The sequence below is a fragment of the Hyperoodon ampullatus genome (assembly GCF_949752795.1).
Source record: "Hyperoodon ampullatus genome assembly, chromosome: 8".
Lineage (NCBI taxonomy): Eukaryota > Metazoa > Chordata > Mammalia > Artiodactyla > Ziphiidae > Hyperoodon > Hyperoodon ampullatus.
Window position 1 is genome coordinate 58,114,966 of NC_136921.1, and position 20,202 is coordinate 58,135,167.

The window sequence follows — 20,202 nt, forward strand, 5'->3', positions numbered from 1 at the left end:
GTGGGTTCAGTAAATTCAACCTACCATGGATACGGAGTGCCTACTGTCCTAACATTATTGCTGTTTCTTACACATGCTAAGTTCATTGCTAACTCATAACTTGCCATTCTGTCTACTTGGAAAGCTCTTTCCTCACATAATCACATAGTTTGCTATCACTCTTTATTCAGTTATCTTCTCAAATATCACCTTTCTAGAGATGACTACTTTGAAAATCATAACTAAAATAGTACCTTCCCATAACTGCCCATCTCTTATATTTTGTTTTCTATATAGCTTTTATAATTATCTGACATGATGTATCCTACATATTCTATACTATACAGGAAGGTAAGTTTCATGAGAATTGGAACTCTCTTCACAAGGGCAGGAACTTATTTCTTCAGCATCTGGAACAATTTCTGTCACCAGGTGAGTGTTCAATTAGTATTTGTTAAATCACTGAATTGAGACACACCTACATAAATAAACCAAATCCCAATGATTGCTCCTTCCTATAAGAGTAAAAACAATCTACTTGGAGGAAAAGGCATAAGGCACATTAAAAGTAATAAAAATATAAGTACCAAATATAAAGTTTCAACTATGAAAGAGACTGCAAAGCCTAATTGTTAAATAACATATGCTATAGAAAATGTATTGTGTCCTTTTTGATGGGGATGTAGTGGGAGGGGGTGGGGGATGGCATAAAAATCTCTGGGGCTTCTGCAGTATGAAAATGTTTTATTGAGGAAGTACTAAACTTAGACCTTACAAGACTGGTAAGATTCCTTTAGGTACACAAAAGTTGGAACGGCATTCTAGATGAGGGATCTGGGAGGAAAATGGCATTGGAGAAAGAACAGGAATGCAGAAAAAAGACCTGAGCTCCTGAACAGTCCTGGAAGTACAGAGAGTATAGACTGGTAGTTTAGATGACATGGCTGGAAGGGAGATTAAAGCCAGATTGAAAAGAGCTGTGAGTGTCTTTCACAAAAATAGTTTATATGTTCCCACCTGTCTATCCATTCAGTCTCTCATCCTCTAGGAATATTACCATCTATCCCAATATCATTAACACGTAGCTGTAAAAACACCCTAACACAATGCTATAAACTGTCAAAATTTCATGCGGGTGAAATCCTACTAACAGCCTTATAACTTAGGTAATTGTCAAGTAACATCCCATAATATCACCAGCAGTATGGTAAGAACCTGACTTTCAAGTTGGGAAAGTACAACATGAAATGTTAATGACTCTTATAAAGTCATACTATAAATTATTTTATCTGCTTGTAAAAATGATTATATTGCCAACAAAACTAGGAAGAATGGCAATACTATTACACTTAGCACATTACTTCACATTTTAGACTGTGTGGGACACATATCATACCTGTGGGTCTCTGTAAATTCTTTTGTACTAAAATTCTTCTCAGAGTACCGTCCATGGCCGCTTCTTCTATGTGGGAGTGGTCCCCAACAATGGTCCAGTACATCATCCTTGAAGAGACAGGTCAAGTTGGTTAGCCTGGTGAATGTGCTTAGCCTGGTGAATGTGCTGTTACAACCCAAAACAGGGTCTTTTCAGACCCTGTGCATCAGAATCACCATAGAGTCCCTGAAAATTGCCTGAAAAAGCAGATTTCTGGACCCAACTCTAAACCTACAGAGTGAGTACCTCCAAGAGGGGGCCCCAGGAGTCAACAATTTAAAAGTCGTACCTATTTCCTAAAATTTGAGAGCCACTGTTTAATAGGCTCACTTGATAGGCAAAGTTCAATTTTGAAAATTTCCTTAAAATTTAGAAGAAAAATATTTCTAACACTTGAAATTATCTTCTTGTCATGACAGAATATTCATTTTACTATAGATGATGCATCAGTATGCTTTTGTTTTTGATATAGTAACTATTTTCTCAGACATAAATACTTTTCTCACTTAGAAGACACCACATAACATAATTCTAGTAAGTAAACAGCAGTTGCCTCTTTTTACTCAGGATCTAATGATCCACTTTATGGGTGATTAGGAGTTTTATTTAACATTTCCCTATTTCCTTTTTGGTCATTGCTTACAAATAAAAAGTGAGAGTAAAAAAAGAAAAAATCAAGCCAAGTAAAGGGAATATTTGTGTTAAATTGTTTAAATTTGTTTATACATATGCCTCCATTTTTTATTACCAGAAATAGCCCAAATCACTAATATTCTACACTTAACATGTTTAATATTATTTTTAATGTCTCAAAAATTCGATTTTAGATTAACTACAGTGGTTATGTTTTTCACATCAGTTTCATTAATCTGAATGCACACATAACATATACACATACACTAAATGTATAGAGTAGCAACTGTTCAGGAAGAAGAATATATTTTGCACCACCATTTGGTGTGAAAAGGACATGCTTTTGTACAGAAGGAGTAGAGGGATTTTCAGAAGTCTTGTGAATCTATTATACATTGAACACTCTTCCAGAAACAACACTACAGAGCATGGGTGGGACAAACTGTAAAAATGGATACTCATATCAAGAAATATAAATAACCAGGTCGTTAACCTACCCTCTTTTAGGATTTACAGCAATAGCATAGGGTTCTCCAGCCATATTTGTTAACAGTCTGGTGCAGTTGGGGCCATTCAGCTGTCCTACATTGATAGAGTACCTCAGACTGGTCCAGTGAGTAGTGTAGTAACTGAACCAGTGCATTCTAGAATGGTCAGTCCAGTAAATATTTCCGGCAACCCAGTCAACTGCAACGTCCCTGGGCCTTTTAAATTCAGGACACTAAAAGAAAACAAAACAACAAACCACAGTATTTTCAAAAGCAAATTGGCGGAGTTTTCTATATCTATACATTGAGATTGTTTGGGAATCTTCTTAACATGGTCAGGTGTCAATTGTTACATAGATTTTTTAAAATCCCCAACATACTTTATTTTATTCTTAGTTTTTATAGATGTATAATTTCACAAATCCTAAGTATACAACTCACTGGAGTTTTACCTATCACTGCCCTTGTTTAACCACCACCCTACTAGAATACTTCCAGAATTGTAGAAGGTTCACTTGTGACCTCTCCCAGTTAGTATTTCTCTTAGAATAAGCATAATCCTAACATCTAAATCACAGATTAGCTTAAACAAATCCACATAAACAGAATCATACTCTTCTATTCCTGACTTCTTTGACTTAACATCATGTTTGTGAAATATACTTATATTGGTGTGCATGTCAGTTATTAATTGCTTTTTATTTCTGGATAGTATTTCAGAATATGAAATATTATTCATGAATATGTATCAATTTGTTTTCCATTTTACTGGTAATATATATTTTGCTTGTTTACAATTTTAGGCCATTACAAATAAAACTATGAATAGTCCTTTACGTGTCTTTTGGCGGACATAAACTCTCATTTCTGTTGAGTATTTAATAAGAAATAGAACAGTTGAGTCTTAAGATATACTTACGATTGCTTAAATAGATAGGGCTAGAATTTTTTTTTCAAAGAGTCTGTACCAATATTCACTCTTTTCAGGAATTTAAGAAAGTTCCAGTTGCTCTACATCCTTACCATATATAATTTGATTTAAAATTGAAAAAGAAAGTTAATACAAATAGACACATTTAGAGAGATACTATATTTAAATGTCTTTTGAGGAAAGTTACAATCTCTGTCATTTATATTAAATCTGCTAGCTTGGATTTTCTGTGCAATAGTATGTTACTGAATTATTGTGAGACAAAGGTAAGAGGGTTCATTGGGAATAGACAGCAAGGAAAATAACGAATGCTGTGCCCTTCAATTAACTTGATCACTTTGAGCAGGAACTAGTGTAGTAATTAATTTGACGTGGTCAGGTTTATTGTGCATAAACAAAAGTGAGAAGAAATTCTCAGGGGTATTATATCAAGAATAGAAACAATTATTTGAAGGTCATTATAACTAGACATGTAGTCAATGTGTAAAAGCATTGTTAGGACCTGGTAACCAGTGGAAATATGGGTTTTTAACACATGACTGTTTCTTCTGTGATTTACTAGTGAACACATTTTATTAAAGAGTGGGCTTGGATTAAAAGAAAACAAACCAAACTTCTCAAAAAGAATGTGAGATGCCAAGAAACAGGAATTACAAGTCACTGTCTGCCGTGTGATTACTGAGATCTCAAAGAAGGAAAATATAGCTTGAACTAAACACAGAACTCACAGAAATTTCTAATAACCTTTATTACCAATCTTTTCACTTATTGGTTTAAAAACTAAAATTATGAAATTTTACAGTAATCTACTTCTCAACTCTAATAATAAATACTCTCCACCTACCCAGTGATATCTCATAGCTAACTGAAGTTAAATGAAAAGCACTCTACAATACAACATGGTCTAAACATGTCATATAAATAATATTCATAAATGGGTAGGCTATAAAGATTTGTCCTAGCCAAAACACAAAATCATTTTCAAGTGTTCCAATATTATGTAAATTAACTGTAATTCTTTTTTTTTTCTGATTTGGCAGCACTTAAAAGTAAATATATCAAGTGGTATGGGCTTGTCAGTGTAAGTCATAAATTTATACAGATGAGAGACAATGGGAAAAAATAACCATTATAAACTGTGTAAAGCCTGCTGGAGCATATTATCATTTTTTAACACCACTAGAGCAATCTTTTAGCATGCAGAAATATGATATCAGTTGTCTGGCACGAACATAGAAAAATACCTATTTTGGCTTTATCAGATGTTAATATACATACATAATTTTCTATCCTAATGGCATCCTTGTTAAAATAGGACATGTTTTATGCAAAGCTTCACTTTTTTGAATCTAAGATTTTTATTTTATTTCGCTCATGCTCAAAACTGGGCTGATTATCTTTCCATTCTATATTTATACACCTGGACTGCTGACAATTAAAACCTCAGGTTCCTAATGATCACAGAACATTCAGAAGTTTTATTTTGTGATAGTTTTTCAGGTAAGCTGGCTGGTGAAAATTCTATTAATGGTGAATTCCAGAAGGATATATCAAACTTAGGTCACATTACTAGAGTGAAGAATATGGCTTAAGGAAAGGGAAAAATGTTACTTTTCAATGCTGAGCATAAGAGATGCTGAAGAGTTATAGAGTCATTTAAATCTATACAGTTATTCTCTGGTTCCTTGATCAAGGAATCCCTAATGTCATTCTGGTATCAACTAAAGTAGTTAGAATATGGGATAAAGGATGGTCATGCCCAATAAATTCAACCTAAAGTCATGAATCATCAGTGACAAGATGATTCTCAGAGAATAATGGCAGCAGGGTGAAGATGTTACTAGGTGTTCATCCTCAGTGACTCATAACATACTGAATGCTCAATTATTCTCAACACTGAAAAGAGAAGAATTGAACAGAAGAAGAAAAACAAGAGACAGCAATAGGATGGTCTTATTATTAAGGAAACTATGGTGAAATTAGGAAATCACCTCTATAGTGAGTTCTATAGGAAATAAATAATCCCTTTCTATTGCTCACTACTTGACCAGGATTGTGAATAGCATTAGCCATCTAAAAGGGATTCTCATATTGAATGAATGTTGGTTGGAGAGTGGCAGGCAAATTTCTGTTGGGTCTTATGGAGAAGTTCAAAATCAATCAGGTACATACAAAAAGTGGGAAAACACAGAAAAAGTAAACTGAGGTTCTTGGCATGGAGTGGAGACTGACATGAAAAACAGAAACAGATAGTTAAGCCATTTGTCTCTAAAGAGACTGAAAGCAAAACAACCAAACACATTAGATTGGAAATACAAAGAAAACATGAAACTCTCATTTGCCCCTTTGGCTAGCACTCTAGACAGACAGGCCAAAGAATTAGAGACACTAATGAGATATGTCATGTTTAAGAGACTGCAGAGGCGTGTGGTTACCCAGACAACAAAAGGCATTGCTCATATGTTTGCACAAAGTGGAAGACAAATTTTGACTGCTTCCTCCAGACAGATGATTTCTTTCCTAATAAGCTCTCTAAATACACAGCCAAAGTTCTGAGTTCTGAGGCATTCTTCTTCATAGAGATATATTAGTCGAATGAATGAAATGCTTAAAATCTTACAGAAAAAATGGCAGCTTGATTGTAACAAAATCAGAGGTTACTACTTTAAACTACCAGTCCTTTACAGCTGTGGATTGTAATGTATCTGGCACAATTCCAGCTTCAGTATACTAAAGATATGTCACTGAAGGCATTTGTTTTAAATCAAGGAAAGAGGAAAGTCTATGAAAGGAGAATGAAAACATTCAAGCCATGGAAATGCTATCTTTTGTAAAACAAAATTCCTATAGTTAGCAATATAATTTAAGAAAATATAGATAACAAAAGGATAGATTGAAGTGGTCACATATTTCATTTGTTCATGATTTTACATCTTTGTGTGTATCTAAGAAAAGAAAATTCAGTTCATTTTGTTAAAGTTAATTATCTCCTGATGCAATGCTAGTAAAACAAAGATGTGAAGACACTGTAAAGAACTTGTGCTTGTGTGGTGGGGGGAGTCCACATTCAATAGACAACATCCTGAAAAGACCCAGATTTGTCTTTGGGTTACAGAGTCAATACTGTAAGTGATTTTATCATTTTTTTTAACATGCTCAGTGTTCTTTAAACTTATTTGTTATGATTTACCACCCACCCTCCATAAAAAGCAAAACCCACTCTCAAAACCTTCATTCACACTACCAGCTAAACAAAAGATATCATGGAAGACTAGAAAGCACACAACATTTGAAATCAGAAACTTGGTTTAAGAGCCAGTCCTAGTTTCTCTATAAATTATGTGGCGCATAAAAATAAAGGATTTGAATTAGATGATCTGTTAAAGTCTTTAGGTTCTAAACACAAAATTATATAACAGTTTAAAAACATTATCCATCCTTTACAAGTCTTAAGGATGCATCTAATGCTAAATATGAATTTTCATGCATTAGTCAGTAAGTCAAAAATTTGTTGATACTTATGGGGGCAATTTTGACATCATCTCCCTAATGTGAAAGATCTGGAATTAAGAAAGCAAGGTACCTTCTGATGTTTACAGTTTAAACAAGCACAACAGCTAGATGTAAGGCAGAACTATCTGAAAGCAGAGATTGTAAAATGGTACATTGAGGACTAAATTTAAGTTAAAGTTAAAAAAACCCTATTAAGTTGATTCTAACTTTAAAATTAAGAAGATATCACTTTAACAAATTAAACTTTTTTTTCTTAAAAATTAAGGATAAATAAGATAGTATATCAAAGCAGGCCAACATTCCAGAGTAGCAGAGTCAATCAGCTGCTTCTGTTTTAATGAGATACATCTTCAGTTTGCCTCTCTCACCTGGATCCCTAATGTTCTGTTCAAGCTGTTTCACTCATTTAACTTACCTATATAGCTGGTTTGCAACCCATGCCTTAAAGAGAAAAAAGAATTCGACTCTAATGAATAAATCATGTATCTATAAGAAAGGGGGTTAAAACAGAAATAAACATGGAAAAAGAAAAGTCAGAGAAGCAAATGTTGAGAGTGTGTCTCCAGAGTCATTAGGTAAGCATCTTGTAGATAAACTGGAATACTTATGTAGCAGATATGTAAATGCGTATATATATATATATATGAATATGTACACATAAATTGGGCCCTTATAGTTCAATATCTCTCCATCAAGTTCATTCAAATTATGAATATATACATAATACTGGATTTTATATATCATTTTCTTTCCTGTTTCATTAACATTAGTTTCCTGCTGTTTCATTACACTCTAGATAAACTAGCAACCCATTTTCTTTTTTTTTGAATTTTATTTATTTTTTTATACAGCAGGCTCTTATTAGTTATCTATTTTATACATATTAGTGTATATATGTCAATCAAAATCTCACAATTCATCCCACCGCCACCACCCCCCATTGGAGTCCATTTTTGTTCTCTACATCTGTGTTTCTATCTCTGCCTTGCAAATCGGTACATCTGTACCATTCTTCTAGATTCCATATATATGCATTAATATACGATATTTGTTTTTCTTTCTGACTTACTTCACTCTGTGTGACAGTCTCTAGATCCACCCAAGTCTCTACAAATGACCCAATTTCGTTCCTTTTTATGGCTGAGTAATATTCCTTTGTATATATGTACCACATCGTCTTTATCCATTCATCTGTTGATGGGCATTTAGGTTGCTTCCATGACCTGGCTATTGTAAATAGTGCTGCAATGAACACTAGGGTGCATGTGTGTGTTTGAATTATGGTTTTCTCTGGGTATATGACCAGTAGTGGGATTGCTGGGTCATACGGTAATTCTGTTTTTAGTTTTTTAAGGAACCTCCATACCGTTCTCCATAGTGGCTATATCAATTTACATTCCTACCAACAGTGCAAGAGGGTTCCCCTTTCTCCACACCCTCTCCAGCATTTGTTGTTGGTATGTTTTCTGATGATGCCCATAGTAATCCATTTTCTAAGTCTAAACAGAATGTGGAATAATAATGAGGTCACCTTGTAGGCTACTTCCTGGGCAGACAATTGATATTCTTCAGATGGTAGTCAGTCTTTTTGTGAGCCTGTGCTTTCAAACATTAACAGTTAGTTCAGTTAGGCCTTTTGGAAGACCTGAAAGCACATTATGTAGGCTGAGATCTCTAATACCTAAACCAGACCAAGACCAATCTCAATGATCACAATAATAATAAAAGTGATGTCTTCTTAATAAAGGAACTTTGATTCATTAGGGTAATTAAGGGAGGCAGAGAAAATAATGCATATTATAATTGTGAAGTTACATTCTTGTAAATGAAGCATGATCTATTTATGGCTAGAAAAAAATGTGGGTGTATATGTGAATATTCCTAGGTGTGAAAGAAGATGGAAGGGGCGTGGTAGGAGATGAGTCTAAACATCATGGAGAGGCTTGTAAAACACTGATTTTTTTTAATGGAAATCCATTTGAATGTTTTAAGTAGGGAGATATGATGATGAGTTTAATGTTCTAAGATTATTTTGGCTATGGTGTGAAGAATGGCTTGGGGATGGGGACCAAGGAGATACAGGAAATTCAGAGGAAGCTTATTCAATAGACTCCAGAGGGGAGGATACAGGAAATTCAGAGGAGGCTTATTCAATGGACTCCAGAGGGGAGAATGTGAAAGTTTAATCTAGGCTTTTGTGAGACAAAAGTGGAAAAAATGGGATATATCTGGAGATAAAAATATTTAAACTAGTGATGAATACCAAGGATGAGAAGAATAACTTGTAAAGGATAACTTTCAAGATTGACAAGCTATTGCCATGTCTCTTCAAGATTTTCAATTAATTTATTGCTTCTAATTTTAAAAATGTGACCTACTTTATGACAAGGCCTGTTCTAGATGCTAGGATTACAAACGGTAGGGGGGAAAAAAACAACAAAAAAAACCTGCCATCCGGGAATTTATTTATAGCAAGGTAAGGTAGACAATAGATAATAAACATAATAAATGAATAAAATATATGGCAGTGAAAAAAGATAAGTATTATGGAAATGAACAAGAGCAAGGCATTGAAGATCCCAGGATGGGAATGGGGCAGTAGATTGTAATCATCAATAAGTTATGTATTCAGAAGATGACATCTGAACAAAGACTTGAAGGAGTTCAGGAATTGAGTCATGTAGGATATCTGGCTGAAGAACATTTTAGGCCAAGAGAACATTTCAGGAATGGCCTTACATTAGTAGGTACTGATGGGTTTCAGAATAGCAAAGCTTCTCTGGAGAAGAGTGAGTAAGGGGGAAAGTAGTAGAAGATAAAGTCAGAGAAGTAACAGGAGACCAAATCTTTTAAACCCTTGTAAGATATTATGAGAATTTCAGTCTTTTCAGTGGGGAACCACTGGATTTTTTTTTTTTTTTTTTTTTTTTTGGTGGTACGCGGGCCTCTCACTGTTGTGGCCTCTCCCGTTGCGGAGCACAGGCTCCGGACACGCAGGCTCAGCGGCCATGGCTCACGGGCCCAGCCTCTCCGCGGCATATGGGATCTTCCCGGACCGGGGCACGAACCCGTGTTCCCTGCATCGGCAGGCGGACTCTCAGCCACTGCGCCACCAGGGAAGCCCTGGATATTTTTGATTTGACATGTGATATAATCTGATTTATGTTTTACATGGAGCATTCTGGTTACTGTTTTGTGAGTAATAATGATAGCAAGGAGACCAATTAGGAGGGTATTGCACTAATTCAGAAGAAAGACGATAGTGGTCCAAAACAAGGTCCTTGCAGTCACGCTGACCTAAGGTATTCAGCTCCTGGGCATACTATTGAAAGTAGACTCAATAGTATTGCCTGATTTTGGAGTTATGAGAAAAGCAGAGAGGCCAACAATGACTCTAAGATTTTACTTTGAGCGCCTGGAAAATGGAGTTGCCATTGAATGAGACTGGGGAAGTAGATTTTGTGGATCATATGAATAGTTTATTTTTAGGCATGCTCCACTGGGGATTTTTTTTTTTAAACATCCAAAAGGAAAACCAGAGCAAGCAGTTGGACAGAGCCTGATATCAATTAGGCAATTGTTAGCATGTGATTATATGTTAAACCATGAAACAATATGAACTCTCCAAGGAAATGAGGAAAGATAGAAAGAAGAGGATCAAGGTCTGAGCCTGGGGCATTCCAATGTTAAGAGGGAAGGAGAAAAGGATCTAGCAAAAGAGACTGAGAGGTGAGGAAAAAAAGAGAGAACAATAAAAGAAAAACTATACTGATGATTCATCTTAGAACTATTTTGTATTACAGGGTTTATTATTACATCAAGTGAAGTAACAAACAAAAAATCTACTTAAAGTTTAACTGGAAAGACTGATACTGCTACTATGAAAAGAAAGGTTTCTCAACTCTGACACTATTGACATTTTGGTAAGGATAACTCCTTGTGAGAAACTAATTTATGCATTGTAGGGTGTTAAGCATTTCCCCTGGCCTCTACTCACTTGATACCAGCAGCACTCCCCAGTTGTGACAATCAAAAATATCTTGAGACATTACCAAATGTCCCCTGGGGTGAAAGATCATCCCCAGCGGAGAACCACTGATTGTAGAACCATTAAGTGCTTTCTGATGCCTGCTTCCTCCATGACTCTAAGCATTTGTCAAGGTCTTTTAATGAATTTCTGTCTCCAATTTATTGAACACTTCTTTATCTTCCTTTACTTGACCTTTCAGCAGTACTCTAGAAATATAATCCCAACTTCTTTTTCAAAACACTTTCTTCTCTTAGCTTTTGTGACTCTGCATTCTAGTTTTCTCCTAATGCACTGGTCACTCTTTGTCATCATTTTAATCTAGCCTCAGAGCTTCGTTCCAGTCCCCTCTTTACTTCCCCTGGTAATCTAACCCGGCTTCATGGTTTTAGATGCCTCCTCTATTTTTCTATTCTTTAATGTAAATCTCCAGTCCAGAGATCTAAGATAAAGCCTTGAATACATCACTGACTAACTGACATCTCACTTGGATCTCTTACAGGTATCTGACTTAACATGACTAAAACTGAACCCACAGTTTACCATTTTCAGTATCCATCAAATTATAGAATCCGGAAGCTCAGGTGTCAGTCTGGAGTCCTTCCTGTCCTCATTTTTCACATTCATTTTATTTGCAAACATTTTTCCTTAAAATTCTACTCACTACCCTCCATGTCACTGAGACTACAACAGTGCAACATACCACCATTTCTAATTGGGAGCATAGTCCTCCTATGTGGTCTCCTTCTGTTCCAGTCTTTTCTCCCACCAGATCCATTCTCCACATAAAAAGTGAAATAGTTGTCTTAGATATAAATAAGATGGCATTACTTCCTTCTCATCTCTTAGGTCTTAGCTCAAAATCTCCTTTCTTCAAATGTGCCTTTATTGATCATCTTACTCAAAACCTACAACGTTTAAGTTTTTCTCTCTAAGTCCAGTTTTTATTCCCCTCAATACACTTTTCAAAACCGGACATTTTTTTGTATTTATTTATTTATTAGTTTACTTGACTTTGTCTTCATTCCACAGAATATAAACTTCATGAGGACAAGATTCTATTACCTTTATTGTATCCTAAGAACCCAACACCAAACAAACAGAACTCTTAAAATAAAGCTATGGGTATGGTTGAATAAAACTTGACTGGTTCACCTTAAAATGCTATACAATTCGATCAATAACTTACTCAGTATTATTAATTATATTATCATATGTTTTATATGGTCTTATAAGATTTATGTTCAGTAAATTTTGAATATTAATCACAGCTGTTTCAGAACCATTAACTCTAATCAGTATGCATTACTGAGTGACTGTCTTATGCAGTCAACAACAGTCAAGCCACAAAATGGTAATAGTGTAATATCTGATAGTTTTAGATCTCTTCCAAAGTAATTGTAATAAATGATTTTAGCTGTTGACTGGTTTGAATAAACTCATATGGTTTTAAAAGTATTCTTGCTAAGGAAGTATAGACAGTTTCAGTTTAGAGTTTAATGGTTGTCATAAATTTATAATAATGAAGAAAAAATTTTTAAAAATAAACTATCAATTTTTACCACTACCCAAACATCCTAAAACAAGACCTTGAAGTTTTTGCTAAAATGTGTGTACACACACACACACACACACACACACACACACACTTATGTATGGGTTCATAGACATACCTATAAATTTATGTTTATGTGTGTGTGTGTGTATGCGTGTGAATGAGAGGTACACACAGACCCATATATTTGGTATGAGGTTTATAGCTAGGACTCCAATTCAAAATTGAAACCTATTAAAGAAAACAGTTTGAATATTTTGTTACAGCTTTTCAGAAAAAATGGTCTAATCAAATTTTTTGAGAAAAAGTTATGATTATTAATGAATAAAATTATAAGTAAATTTATACTGAACATTATTTTTTGCATAATGGAGAATATGCCAAAAATGGTATCTCATATTCACTTCTCAAAACCAGGTAGATCAGAGGAACCATTTGTTTTGCTCAGGAATATTCAGCTATTTAATTGTAAAAATCTAATCTGTATATTTAAAGTCATTTTAATTTTTCTAAGCATTGACTTACTTTATAGTGCTTGCCATCATGCATCTAGCATTTCATATTAGAAATGACAAATGGCCAGAAAGTATGTACAATTGTTGTATAACACAATCATATTCTGTTCTAACTACTAAAATTCAAATTCTCATTATGCTTCACATATCAATTAAATTATGTCAGTCTTTTAAGTTTTAAATTACTTAATTTCTTAAAGGAAAAATCTATCCATTTTGTATAGCTAAGGGGGTTAGAAAATCATAAGTAATTCTATATATAAATAACTTAGTCTGCATTTGAAATTTAAATTTGCAATCCTAATTATTATTCCAACCATTTTCACAGATTACAGAAGAGAATTCCCTTCATTATTTCTAAAAAAATATCATGTTAAAAACTATCTTCCTTTAGAATGGACTTCAGTTAACATTTAGTTGTCTGAGCAATATTTTTCTGATTTCTGATACAACATATTTTCTGCCCTTTGTTGCAATGAAAATATTCCACTGTTTTCAGTATCTGTGAATATGCTTCCAAGATAACCTGCTATCACATGGATAACTCCTTCCATTTGCTTCACTGATAATAGGGTTATAACTAAAGTATCCATAGTTTGAGTTGTATATTTTTCTTTCTTTTACCTATTGATTCAGAGATAGAAATCAATGCACCATATTCAGTGTAGGGAAAAATCTTAAGTTTTGTTTTCTGAGGAGTGGGGAATTCTCAGGTCAGTATCATTTAATAATTGTGCCAAAACTTAGAAGATGAAATAGAGTGCATGTTCATTAAACTAATGGATGACTATCTGGTGACTGTTAAAGGAGCAAAATATAATACATTGCAGGGAAATTCATGAGGGTAGAAATTCAATTCTTTACATACAAGATGGATTTCAAAGAAATAAATACAAATTGTCCAGGTAATAACTGGATAGACATAAACTATGTCACAAATTTTGGGGAAATCATACATATTTACTATCTGGAAGGGACTTTAGAGATTTTCTACTTCAATAAAGTAGTTAGCGTTCAGATGAGTATGTTGAGACTCAGAGATGTAGCAAGTATCTCAAGTTAAAGTCTAAATTGTGTCACATTATAGCTGCATGGCCATAGATAAGTCATTTAATCATTCTAGAATGCACATTGCTCATTAACTTAAGGTGGTGAGAATGGATTTATTCCATATTTATAATATTGAGATATCAGGATTACAAAAAGGTTTAGGAAGCAAAGTTAAATAATTGCCCTTATCAGTGTAGCCTTAGGTATTTTTATACATATATATAATACACTGGTTGGAATTTCTATGGAATGCTTGAAGGTTAAGAACATGGTGCTAAAATTCATGGCTCAGAGGTTCCAACCTTATAATCATGACACTTAGTTAGCTATGATGGGCTTCTAGAAAATGTACCCTACTGTTACCCACTTTTCTTCCTATTGAATACTGTTAGTCATCAGTAGGTCTAAGAAGAGAGAGAGAAAAACAAACAAATAGAAAGTCTAGATTACACAATACATCTTATTACTACCATTAAAAGACTAATGATGTTTCAAATCCTATTAGAAAAAGGCTAATCAATAACTTTGCATTGATGATGAAAGACTCTATACCACATTAATAAAATTAAAAATTAAAATATGTAAAATATATAAATAAAGTATATATTGATCCATTTATATATTTGAGTACATAAGAATAAATATTTAGCTATTAAAAAAGTTTGGCTCGTGGCCTACAATAAACAGTTTGCTAGAGGCTACTGATTGTATTTATCCATCTCCCCAAGGACAAAGCTAAAAAATTATCAAATCATTTTCACTGAAAATTATATGAAAAATAAAGATATATTTTTAGCAACTATCAAATTCAGGTAAGAGTAATTTGCAATTAATTTGTAATGTGAAAATATGCATTATAGGGAAGAACATTTTGCCAGTCATCATCAACATCATCACCATCATTATTATATCATTCTGTTAATCTATACAGTACTTATTATGCGCCAAGAACTATTAATGCTAATATAAATATAGTGTGTGTGTGCGCGCGCACGTATATTCCTCACTAAAACCTCATGAAATGGAGGGTACAGAGAAGCTAAGAAGCTAGTAAGCAACAGGAACAAGATTAAAACCCAGTCAGTGTAATTTCACAATATATACTCTTTATCACTTCATTAATACATGAAACTGTACCACAGGAACAATGTTTTTGCAAAGCAAACTTCTGTTTTAGAGAAAAAGAAAGCTAAAGCTAGTCAAGACTGAGTCAGTCTTTTGGTCTGATTGGAAGGAGATGGTATGTGAGTGAAGGAGGGTAGAGTGATCCACTGAAGTTCTTGGCTCTGTCCTAGAACTACCCTTAATAGAACTAAAGCTTTGTATGACACTGGGTTTGGGGGAGGAGGAGTTAAAGAAACAACTCTGATATATATGGATTTTTACTCACAGTTAATTTAATCTAAACTGAATTTAAAAGCTAATAATATAGCTTCTTTTAAAACCAGCTATTGACACCTACTACTGATAAAAAATAGTGTTCCAGGTTTCCATCAAATGATATTCACGGAGTTCAAATATTTACGGTAAATACCTCTGAAAAAGGTAGTGAAGACTTCCAGATAGGTGTCTCTGATTCGTTTCAAATACAAAGTTTTAATTATTTAGTAGGATTAAAGTAATTTAATCCTACTGTGATAGTATTTGACTCTTTGGTTGTATGGGAATGGGCCAGGCCCCACCAAAATAAGTCTTTATCTGTTATTTCTCTGCCAATTTACTTCAAAATATAAAATACATAATAAATTGACATGCCCTAAAACAAAAAAGGATAAACTACAACCACAAGTCTAAACAAATGTTCTAGTTTATTTTTCTCAGAAGGAATAACCATGATAATCAATGTGTCCGTCATACACCAGGAAACAATATTGTTCTATTTTGGATGTTCCCTGAAATATAGTTATTAGGAGTCAGAAGAAATGATTACACTATCGAATTGATCTCTTGCCCTAGAAGAGAACTATATTTCTCATATTGTTAAAAATGAAACAATTTACCCTGTATATTTTTGAGTTTATTTTGTAATGTAAAAACAAAGTGATGATTCCCAATATGATCTCATGATGAAAAAAACCCTCATGTTCACAATATATTATTAAATACTATAAAATATAGAAAGTTCTAGAAATTTTAGGTATTATTAATTACCATTCTTATGTAACTACAGAAAATGTATTAAAAGAAACACATAATATCATGCAATTAAAATGAATTGTACCCAGCTATGAGAATAAAGGTGTAGGGAAGTGTTTTATTTTTATACAGGGAGAATACTGGGAGGAATCACTGAATATATTAATTACCTCTTATAATCAGATACTGTGATTGACAGATTAAAAAAACAGGGAAGTGGGGGAAGGTGTGAGCCTTCAAATATTCAATTTTATTTACTTACAATCAAGCCACTGTTTGCTTGCCTTTTTTCTCTGCCATGTATCATTTTGTAGAAAATTCCGCCTGGATTAAACTGAGTACTCCAAATAATCATATCTCTCTGATAATATACATCCATCCCTGTTATCCTTGAATTATGTTCAAAATGAGAAATTTGTTGATGATCGCCACTGTAGTTGAATGGATATATAAAACCCAGGATATCAGTGTCATTAGCAATGTAGAGAACTTGATCTTCAGAGCCTGGAGATTATTATAATAAAATACAAAAATAAAATAAATTTCAACTAATGTAAAAGCAACGAATGTACCTTTAAATTAACTTGAATTGTTATTCTTAACACAGTTTCTTGCTCAATAAAAATAAACTGGGTTTATACCATCTTTTAGTCTTCATGACATTTCTAAAACACACTTAACTAAACATTTCTAAGAGTTATTAATGGAGGTTTTCTTAGGTCAAAGCTTACCTTATGGCTAGAAATTAGGTATTTGTAGTAGATATCCTTTTTATGAAAAGGGATTTCTATTTGGTAAGTCACAATACCTTATGTTTTAATGTTTTGGATCTGAATATTCAAATACCATGTTATATACTCATTAAGCCTCAGACATTTCTGAGCATTTAGTTTATGCACCTGAATGATCATTACCTTAGGCTAAGAAATAAAAATTACAAGATGAAGAGTCTTCTTCTTCCAATATTCATATATGTCAAATGTTCTTTTATTTTTATTTTATAAAAATATCAGTGTTTATTATATTAACATGCCATAATCTCAATATTTTCTAGAATCTTGCTAACTGGAACCATGTAGCCTGAAATTTTGACACCCACAATACAATACTGATGTAATTTGCATACTGAGACAAGTAAAACCCTAAACAGAATCCTGAAAATAGTAATTGAAATATTAATGAACTGTAAAGAAAGACTGAATTGCATATATAATATGTGCAAATTAAAAAAAAAATAATACACGAGTTGTAGTTCAGCTCTATAGGCTCAATAGCTCTCACTTAGTAAATGGTTACTATGTGATAGGAGATGTATTAAGTCTTTGACAATTTATCTCCTCTTACAACAACCATGGAAAGTAAGGATTAGGCCTCCCATTTTACAGACGAGGAACTGAGGCTCAGAGAGTTTAACTTCCCCGAGGCCACACAATCGGGTGCAATGCTGGGATTCGAATACAAGTCTGTCTAATTCTACAGCCCATTCTTGCTTGATTCACTATATCATGTTGCTTTCCTCTTGTAATAACTATCTTATTAACATTGTTAATCATACCCTGTAGCTAACAATATTTAAATTACAATATTATTTAGTAAGAACATAAAAGCATTAAAAGCCATATCTAAGAAGCCCCAAATATATATCTGTAATTTAATTTTTTTTTAATTTATTTTGTTTATTTATTTATTTTTGGCTGTGTTGGGTCTTCGTTTCTGTGCAAGGGCTTTCTCTAGTTGCGGCGAGCGGGGGCCACTCTTCATCGCGGTGCGCGGGCCTCTCACTGTCGCGGCCTCTCTGGTTGCGGAGCACAGGCTCCAGACGCGCAGGCTCAGTAGTTGTGGCTTGTAATTTAATTTTTTAAAAAGATATTCATAAATAGAGGAGGTCTGAATTTGAAGACATAATTTTATTTTAAAACCTTTAAGTTCTTACTCAAAATTCCATTCTCCTTATAATGCTAACATTTAATTTAACCCGTTATTTTTATCCCAGTGGTATAATGTTTCCTCAAATACACTGAGAGCAGTCCATAAAGAAAGATACTTCATATTCTATCACGTTGGCTTTTAAATTTTACCTCCTGATAAATTGTTTCAAACACAAAAGTGATTTTAATAGTAGCCAGGTATTTGACAGCCATGTTTATAAACCTTTCCAGATTAGATTAATTAAGAATGATAATAAATTGGACAATTTACCAATGTTAAAAAGAGATTTATTTTATATTTTCAGGCATTAAGCCATTGCTAAAATGCAATATGAAACATTTTTTTCCCATAAAATGTTTACAACAAAATTATAATAACATTTAAAGTAATGGTTATATATCCTTACCTTTTGCTATGCAGGTGTTATTTCTTTCTTGAAAATTCTGGTCGCACACACATTTATAGGATCCTTCCATATTTACACATTGGTGGGAACACGTGCCAAACACCAAACATTCATTAAGGTCTAGAAAAGAAGAGCTCAAAATAGCACCATCATAACCCCAATTAGTACTGTCATTCTTTCCACTTTTCAAAAAAGACAAATGTATTTTGTGTCCTTCAACTTATTATTCCTATTTCTTTCATTGTCTTTTCAAACTGTTAAGTCTGTGACTTGCTATGTAATATTTTCCGGCCATAACAATTTTTTCACAAGTTTCACTATAATGACTCATCAATTGTTTGTGCATTGCTTGTTAATCCACTTAACACATTGAAATATCCATTTCAAACTTCCCTAGTATTTTCATTCACTCAAATAAAGGTTGAGTTTTCTGATTACCTGCCACCATACCTTTGCACATGTCATATGATATTCCTGTGTCCTGTAATGCCCTTGCTTTTTACATAGAAAATTTCTACTCATCTCTCAAGATTCACCTGAAGTGAAGCCTTCCTTGGTCTTCACCAATATACAGTAATGGTTATCCATCTCCTAGATTCTCCACTTTTTGCTCTCTTGGAATTTCTATCTTATGCCACACATATGAAATACAGTTCATATGGTATTTCATATATGTGGTCACATATTCATATCCCCTACTTGACTGTCAGTTCCTTGGGATCATAAATTAGTATTTATTCATTTTTTTATTGCCAACATTTTGCACAATTCCTGGCAAAGAATGAAGATATGGATACACCTCTAACACACTTCTGGCTTCATGTATACAAAGTGACTATGTAACAAGAAGGGCCAAGTGAACAAACAACAAAATCCTGAATGCCTACATAAAAATAAATATATATAAATCATAAGTAATAAATAAATCTTAGGCAATATCCTATGGCTTAGCACATGCCTCAAATTTTAAAGTTTTAAGCAGGGCCAGGATTGAGGCCAGGTGATTCTGGTGAATTATCTACTTTCTTTTTCTTTACCTCCTCTACTTCTGCTTTCAATCAGCATAAATTCCTCTGCCCCCTTTATCACTTATAGTTGCCCTAATTACATAATAAATCTGTGAGATAAATCCTCCTCTTGAATTAGAGGAATTTAAGGATAAGCACAGCAATAATAATTTTCTCTTGTTTAGCACTCAGCAGTGTTCCAAAGCCTCAGTTTTAGAGATAAGGACTTTCCCAGTAACATTTGTAAGTGACAGTGCCAAGGCTTAAACTCAGGCTTCTTGATTCTATTGTCTCTACTATGATACTTTGCCCACGGTGAACTTACGTACTCTCAGGAGTGCCATTCTGCGTTTAATTGAAGTGTAGGCTAAAGAGACAAAACTGAATTTACTTGTTAACAAATGCTATACCAGGGATAAGTAAAATACATGGTACCAGCTCTCAGCCATCAAAAAAGTATTACAATAAATATTTTTTATTCGTTTTGGCACCTGTAACTTTGAACAGGGAGTTATTTGTATCTGTGGTTTCTCTTTGAGATGAAATCATAATCAGTGAAAATCTGTATGATTTGATAAAATCTCAGTTCTCTCACATG

At 33.7% G+C, this 20,202-nt stretch overlaps 1 protein-coding gene across 1 annotated transcript in view; it reads right to left on the minus strand.

The window, feature by feature from the left end:
- LRP1B (LDL receptor related protein 1B) overlaps positions 1–20,202 on the minus strand; it is a gene marked incomplete at both ends in the record, with an annotated part of 1,860,945 nt that overhangs the window by 108,192 nt on the left and 1,732,551 nt on the right. Inside the window, 4 exons of the mRNA XM_079710778.1 lie at positions 1,376–1,482; positions 2,545–2,768; positions 16,525–16,766; positions 18,598–18,717. Of these exons, the coding sequence (XP_079566904.1) occupies positions 1,376–1,482; positions 2,545–2,768; positions 16,525–16,766; positions 18,598–18,717 (693 nt within the window). The remainder of the gene's footprint in view (positions 1–1,375; positions 1,483–2,544; positions 2,769–16,524; positions 16,767–18,597; positions 18,718–20,202) is intronic.